This window comes from Dermacentor silvarum, chromosome 7, assembly GCF_013339745.2.
Source record: "Dermacentor silvarum isolate Dsil-2018 chromosome 7, BIME_Dsil_1.4, whole genome shotgun sequence".
In the NCBI taxonomy this organism is placed as follows: domain Eukaryota; kingdom Metazoa; phylum Arthropoda; class Arachnida; order Ixodida; family Ixodidae; genus Dermacentor; species Dermacentor silvarum.
The window spans coordinates 114,563,953-114,571,860 of NC_051160.1; the positions used below are offsets into that span (position 1 = coordinate 114,563,953).

Here is a 7,908-nt window from a genome sequence, read left to right on the forward strand (position 1 = left end):
AAATTTTTTGAGGATGATGCCGAGGTGCGTAGCATTTTCTGTTGCTATGTGGACCAGTTTGGAGAATTAAGTTACACTGTTCAGAGCTGGTGAATGTTTCACTGCTGTGTGCTTGTCTGCTTTCTTGCAATTAAGAACACATGCCAGCATATGATATCTATACTTTGCAGAAATGAAAATTTGGCCCCACTAGAATAACATAAGAAACCAATGCTGTTCAGAAACGTCCTATGATTGATTATATGGTTCGTTACTCCGTGAAGCATGTCTAGTCACGAGTAAGTCAGTTGATGCAGCAAGCATGTTCTGTACAGAGTGAATAAATATGAATAGACTTGGCAAACCGTTCATGCAACTGAAGCAACAATAACAGTATTGAAATCATATTCATTGGATGCAATGCTCAGTCTACTACGCTTTGTTGTTGCAGCAGGCAAGCTCCAGCGAGGAGGAGGCCGCTGCCACCCGCGTGCTTCTCCCGACAGCCCCGCCCTATGTGTCCATGAGCACAGAGCCAGGGATGAGCGGCACTGCACGTAAGGCACTTTAACAGCAATTGCAATGCGAAGCCTTCAGAACGAAGTACTGCCTGTTGTGACCTTTTAAACAGAAAAAATTTATTTCACATAGTCACCTACAAAGAAACACAGCTAGTCCCTGCCATAATGTGGCTGACGAAACTATAGTCTGTTTGACTAATCATACCACTTGTGATGCAGCTTCTGTAGCGTTCAAGTTGCTGTGTAGAAATTAATATTGATGCAGCATTTTGTAGTGCTATGGTGTCGCTTTATCTATCCAAATGTAAGGTTTATATTGCCTACAGTTTGTTGCCGGGAATAGTTTTCTATGTTTTGACCTATGAAAATGAACCAGTGAATGTTCAACATAGAAGGACACAACAAATTTTTTATCCTCTATGCCGATTTAATTTTTAAGGACCATCAGCTAAGCAGCAGCCCCTGAGGCCACCTCGACAGCAGCAGCCACTGGAGGATGCGGCCTTCAGGGCAGCAGCTGAATACGCCAGGCAAGAGCAGCTGGCAGAGGCATCAAACTTGGACGCCGTCAGCTTCCACCGGATACTGCTTGATCAAAACAGGCAGGTACGTACAACTCGCCCAGGTTTCCATTTTTTAAGAAGGAATTAGTGTGCAGGTTAATGTAACTTACAACCTGCTTATTCATGAGTGGCATCTGTATTCCTTGGGTTCATTGGTTCGTGTACTTATGTACCCTCTGTGAGGTGCTTTCTCATTCTGTTACTTCGCAAGTTACAAAACATTTCCATGGTTGCATGTACCCCCACAGCATGTTCATCTTTTGTAGGTAAATTCAGCTTATCACCGACATTGACTTCTTAGTGACAAAGGTGGCTTGGTAGCATTTTCTGTCTTTGAACATGTTTGTAACATAACAGATCATACACAGTTTGCACTTCAATTTCTCCCGTCATATGCATACGTTCTCACTGCCCTCTAGAGTAACCAAGCTGAAAGTGTAACCCTTGCAAACACTGTGAAACGAAAAATTTAATTTCGTATCCTGTAGCTGCAGCAAGTGCACTTTTTTCACAGCATCATCAGCAACTGGTGGAGGAGCAGAGGGCCTCCCACGCGGTGCAGCAGCAGCTGGCGGTGGAGAGGAGGGGCTTGCGGGAGGCGACTGTCCTCATCGCAACCACCTTGCGCCAACTCATGGCTGCCCTCGCCCATGGCCTCCGCGAGCCGCCTCAGCCGTAGTGGTGACAGGTGTCATCATTACATGTTCTTTTATTATGTTATTTTTTTAATATGTTGCATTTCGCATAATGTTTAAATTATTGTAACTTTTTTTGTTATGTGTAGTTTCACTTGCTGAGCAAGTTTGTCTCAGGGAGTGAACCGTATGTCTGTTTCATCCTTTTGGTTAGGTGTGTGCTTTCGTTTTGCTGTTTATGTGCTATTTAAGTATTTGCTGCTTTTCAAGGAACATGTTGACTATGTGGTCACTTTTATTTTAGCCACAACAGTGTTTCGCACACAAATGCTGTGATAACAGGTATTGAAATCCACTGTTATGATTTTCATGCTATATGTATGTTGTGTTTCCAATTTCAAATTTTGTTGCCCAATGGAGGGCACAAATGTACATACTATTATTTCTTTTACCAACAAGTGCCTGTTACTTGCAATAGTTATTGTGATATATCAGGTGGCCGTATCGGTGATGGCAATGCAATCTAGTCCCCATTGTTGAGAACAATTTCTGATACACCCAATGTAGCCATCAATGTGGCCATTATTTTACAACATTTACTGCCAGGCTGTTCTTGTTGGCATTGTTAAATGGTTGATTATCAAAGTGCACAGTATTTTCGCACATGTGTCATTCTTTAAAAGCTGTGTGACTGCACTTTCACACTGGTGGTCTTATTATGGCAGTAGTCGTTGAAAATAACATCTATTTTGTGCTACAAATATGGCGGATGCATAACAGGCAAGACTTGCAACACCTTTTGCACTGTGAAGTTGCTGGGTGAATGCAAATGGTTGTGGATGAGCCCAAAGAAAAACATTATTAATGTCAGACATTTCTGTGATTTAATGTGTGCCAGCGGCATTTCACAATGTATTAGGTGCCATGTAGTGGAAACCGTACTGTTAGGTTTTGGCACCGTGAATTCGTACCCTGTGTGCATTGATTTGTATCATGATGACTGTTATTCACTTTGAATAAACATGACACTGAAGTTGTGTTGCAATTTTTCATTCACTGTGGGGACGTGCAGCAATGATTTTCAAGAACATAACTGGCACTTGATATGACTTTTTACAAATATATGTACAATTATACAAGTATGTACAAATGAATGCACATCCAACAAGCACATCATGTGCTTGACATGCCAGGCGATCTGTGTCAGCATGACTTGGCCTGTTGAAAAGGAACTGTGCAGAGGCTGTGTGGCAAAGGTGTGCAGGGCCTGGAAGGTGTGCGAGAACAGTACATATGGTGGAGCGAAAAGTGTTGTGCTTTGCTGCAGCCCAAGCAGGAAGCGAGGAGACGAAGTCCAATATCCTCCCATGCACAGTGCAGACGGCGGTGACAGTGGCGGTGATGCCAGTAGATAAATGCATCAAGGTGACAGTAGCAGCAGCAGCAAATCAACCGGCAAGCTCCTGCTGCCCAGAGAAGTGGCTATGACATACTGCTAATGACCACAATGTTGTCTATCCACAGCTACTAAGTGAAAGGCTCATGTTGTGTCGCAGTGGAATGATGCAATAATCTCCAGTAGTGACAGCTCATTGGTACAGGCTACGTGAAAGCAATGGTGGTAATTTAGCAGATTCTATAAAAAAACAGCGCACTATCCACTCATTGCCAATACGCCTTCACGTTGATTCCTTCTCTTTATTAGGCATATGTGCTTGACACTGCAGGCACGTTTACTGCTGCTGTCGGTGCTGCTGCTGACGCAGCCGCCTTCGCACCCTTCGCAGGTAGTGCTGGTGCTGCTGCCGTGTGGTTCCGAATAATCGAATTACATTCTCACGGGCAGCACATCCTTTCAGATACAATATACGTGCTGCCCTCGCTCGGGGAACTCCCTGTGGGAAGGGGCCACTGTTTGCATCGTCACTGCTGCTGTAGCTGCTGTCATCACCATCAACCTCATCAAACGCACTGTCACCTTCATCAAGACACAAATTGTGCAACACTGCACACGCTGCAATGATGTTGGCTGCGCGGTCTGGTTCATAGTGAAGGGCACGGTACCTCTGAAGGCAGCGGAAGCGGCTCTTCAGAAGTCCAATGCAGTGCTCCACTACAGACCGCATGGAAGCGTGTGCAGTGTTGTACCTGCCTTCTGCAATGTGAGTGGGAGGATGGCCTGGGACCGGAGTCAGGAGCCATGGTTCGAGGGGGTAGCCGTTGTCACCTGCATGAGCATAAAAATGGTATCAAATCAAATGCGCATCGTTGAGCTAGTGAAGCATGAGTCATGTGACATACACCCACTAGACAGAGGCTGTAATAAAAGAATGTACAGATTGAGCACTTGATGCTGCTGTGATCAGCACAGATAACAATAGTTGGTGTTAAATAGTAAAATTCATATTATTAGCATCCAGCAAGGTGGCCGAATTGTGGTCTGCATTCTTGAATGAATGCCAGTGTAAAAAATAATGTGGCAAGACAAACATTCTGTGCTCCATAATGTACACACCTGATAAAGGTTAGGTTGCAATACAGCAGTTAAATGTGATTTTGCTGCGAGCAGATACTCATTAAAAAAATTTAACATCCCGCCTATGTCACCTATACTTAACATGCTACTATAATATAAACGGTTAGGGTTTCCAACATACTCTTACGGCGGGAGTACACTTTATTGTGTGCTGCTAGGCAACTGCATTAATTTTTCCCTCTGCTCACCGAGGAGGTGCTCGCCAGCCTTGGCAATGTGTCCCTCCTGGAACCGACGACGCAACCACGTCGTTCTCCAGATGTAGGCGTCGTGATCCGACCCCGGTCGCAGAGCGTCGACGGCCAGAATCCGCATGCCTGCGTCGCAAATCTGACGAAAGCGTGCACAGCATCAGCCACGCGTTGCTACGAAGGGCAAATTAGACAAACCTGACGATACTTACGAACATGCTGTTAAGGGCATAGAAGCCTTTGCGGCACATGTATGCCGCCTTGTTGTCGCCCTTCGGTGCGATGATGGCAATAAGGCTGCCGTCCACGCAGCCGATGACGCCGGGAATGCCGCCGCGTCGAAGGAACCCTTCTTTCACGGCCGCCTTTTCCTCCGACGTCCTCGGGAAGTGGACCCACTTGTTGCGGGTCCCGGCGTGGACGATTGCCTCAGCCACGCGTCGCACGCACTTGCTGACCGCAGGCTGCGTCACGCCAATCGTCTCCTCGCTCCCTACGGACCCCTGAATGCTGCCCGTCGCGAAGAAACGCAACGCGCACAACACTTGTCGCTCCACCGACAGCGCTGTTGATCGCACGCCTCCGAGCTCCTCCGCGACTTCGTCGCACAGCCACCGCACAGTTTCCTTCCTCAGACGAAAGTGCTGCCGAAACACGTCGTCTGGCATGTCGAACGCGTCCTCGGCCTGCCTCCTTTCGCGCCTCCGCCCGAGCTGACGAGCCGCCGCCGCCAACACCAGCAAAAACGCCGCCATTTCTTAATTTTTTTTTTTCTAGACGGAACGGGGCGCTCGCCGGTGCACGATGTTTCCAGTTTTGATCGGCATAATTTAGCATAATCTATGCGTAAACGTCACTATGACGTGTCGGTTTTTGCGGTTTCGTGACGTCGCTTGACGCAGCGGCAAAGTGGGCGCGGCCTCAGAAATATGAGCCAATCGGCGAGCGGCGATCGTGGACTTGGAATCAAAACAGTTTGGAATCATTTTACGTTATAGCGTCCCAGGCTGCTCTCGCACACACGTTCTGTACCAGCGCAGGCAAACAAAACCACACCGACAGTTGTCATGGCTAGCTGCGTCAGCTCCCATTCCGACTCCACGTCTGCGTCCGACTCGAGGCTCTCTAGGCTTGCCCGGTGCTGTGGGTCACCGCTCATTGTACGTCACTCTAACGTAATATGACGTCACTAAAACTTTCGTTACACTTCCAGCACAGTGACGTCGGTGTCAATGGCGCTAGCGATGGGTCTCACTCGCGAGAACAAGCATTTAGGCACTCTTTGGAAGCGAATTAAAAATATTTTAAACGTTTGCTGTGTCCAACACTTCGTGTTGAGTATCCTTGCATACAGAGGAAGCCTACAGCAGGCTTATTATAGCCTCAAAATTTGGTGTCTCAGCCCCTTTAACAGACAGGAAGAGAGCGGTGTGGATCAGAGAGCAAACGGGGATAGCCGATATTCTAGTTGACATTAAGAGGAAAAAAATTACACCATCTTCCCGTAGGGGAACCCTGAGTAGTATGCGAAGCAGCCATGGGGTCGACTCAAGGTAGTTTTATCAGCTGTATAAACTTGGACATGCAGCAGCACCAGCAACGCGCAGAACTGTTGTCGACGCCGTCGGCGTTTTGCCCGCGTTCGCACCGAACGCGCGCGGCGTTGGTGACTGTTGCCGGTGCCTCTGGGGCGCCTACCGTCGCGTCTCTAACCTAAGCTGCTTCGCATTATCGCGCGCGGAGCCGCAGGTGTTGCCATTCGTTGCGCAATCCGGAGAGGAGAGGAGGAATGCCGAGAGGAGAGATGAGACAAGGAGAGGAGGGGGAGGAGGATGCGCATGCGCAGTACGGGTGTGGACGCACGGCGGATGGATGGAGGGAGGGAGTGACATAGCCCCGAGCATAAGATGCTTCGCATCTAAAAATGGAGCTGGGCAGGCCATGTAATGCGTAGGATGGATAACCGGTGGACCATTAGAGTTACAGAATGGATACCAAGAGAAGGGAAGTGCACTCGAGAACGGCAGAAAACTAGGTTGGGTGATGAAGTTAGGAAATCTGCAGGCGCGAATTGGAATCAGCTAGCGCAATACAAGGGTAAGTGGAGATCGCAGGGAGAAGCCTTCGTCCTGCAGTGGACATAAATATAGGCTGATGATGATGATGACTTAATTCCAACCACAAAAGAAAGAACTTTGCGTTTTCAGATAATATATTTAGGTGACCCATTATAAAACCACTTTGAGAACTTAGATAGCAAGCCCATAGTAGCTTGCAGGCAGTCCAATAGTAGGAATTATACTAAGAGGCATAAAGATCTGAAGCAGCAGGCTTCACAGGAACCATTACTTGGGAGTGTGAATGGACCGGGTACCGGGACACACGGGTGGTGTCAGCAAGTGAGGTTGCCCAGGCGCTGGCATGCAAGAACGAGGCAGGAGACACCACCATCCCTCTCTGCTTATTCTACTCACACTAAACGACACAGATCTGGTGCCAAATGGCTAAACAAAAAAGGAGAAATGCTCTGGTGGCGCAACCTCCAAAGGATGCCCACCCACTGCGGCTAAACCTACCACGCGGCACTCAAGTGCTGGTGCATAATGCACACACCAGCTATGCCCTGATAGAGGACGTGCTGGCCAAGTGGCGTCTTTACAAGAAATGCTCCCTTAGTAGCACCTTCTACTACAACAGGGAGGAACCACAGAACTACATCGTGGAAGTCGATGAAGCTGAGAACTTGCCGGTCTGGGATGCTGGAGCCCTACAACGCCAGTCACCTGCTCAACGTGCCTCACAGGCACTGGACTCATGACAAAACATGGTATATTGCGGCAGTTTCCCGGCTAAAAAGACATCGTGCAGAAATATCTGAAGCCGAACATTAGTACATTAGAAATATTGGAAGCCGAACATTGGGACATTAAAGCGCGGACAATATACAGCGGACAATATAGCGTCGTGCGATCGAGCCCTCGCGACTCTATAGTCATTCCAGGAGCACGCAAGGCAGGGATGGACCATTGTTTGTGATTTCCCCCTTTCTGCTGTATTTAGCCCATTAAACTGTATCACCTTTCGAGCTTGTACTTTCTATGTACGTAAAAATTTATCACTGATTGGAACATTCCTTCAGCACAAATAAAATGCAGTTTTGGTGTAGTGGTAGAGCATCCACTTCATAGCTGTAGTTTCTTGGTGCGATCCCACATACATTTGTGAACCTTTATTTTGTTGTTTTTTTTCTGAGACTTCGAACGTGATGTAACAAGCAGCTGCGATGTTGCAAGGAAGCTTGTTAGAGGAATACTTAAAAAAAAAAAAAATACCCTGAGACACAGCTCATAACTGCCTAGCGCAAGAAAAGTAGAAGTTGCGTTTTTGTTATTTTGTTTTCCTTCCTCTTGTGTCAAACTTATGGCTATGATTGTTATGTTTTACTGAAATGCCCTTTCCATGATTTTTTTATGTCGTAATCCT

General features: G+C 47.3%; 1 protein-coding gene across 1 annotated transcript; it reads right to left on the reverse strand.

The window, feature by feature from the left end:
* Positions 1-737: 737 nt before the first annotated feature.
* Positions 738-5,169, reverse strand: LOC119459087 (putative nuclease HARBI1). The gene is made up of 3 exons (XM_037720919.2): positions 4,638-5,169; positions 4,423-4,564; positions 738-3,925 (listed from the first exon to the last, which is right to left on the reverse strand). The coding sequence occupies exons 1-3, from the start codon at positions 5,091-5,093 to the stop codon at positions 3,432-3,434; spliced, it is 1,092 nt and encodes a 363-aa protein (XP_037576847.2). The 5' UTR covers positions 5,094-5,169; the 3' UTR covers positions 738-3,431.
* Between the last annotated feature and the right edge of the window lie 2,739 nt (positions 5,170-7,908).

Bases quoted from the DNA above. Each gene is read 5' to 3' on its own strand.
- LOC119459087 (XM_037720919.2), bottom strand. From the start codon at position 5,093: ATGCCAGACGACGTGTTTCGGCAGCACTTTCGTCTGAGGAAGGAAACT. The intron at 4,565-4,637 runs GTAAGTATCGTC...CGCTTTCGTCAG, and splicing joins ATGCCCTTAACAGCATGTTC to ATTTGCGACGCAGGCATGCG. The intron at 3,926-4,422 runs GTGAGCAGAGGG...ATGCTCATGCAG, and splicing joins GGCTGGCGAGCACCTCCTCG to GTGACAACGGCTACCCCCTC.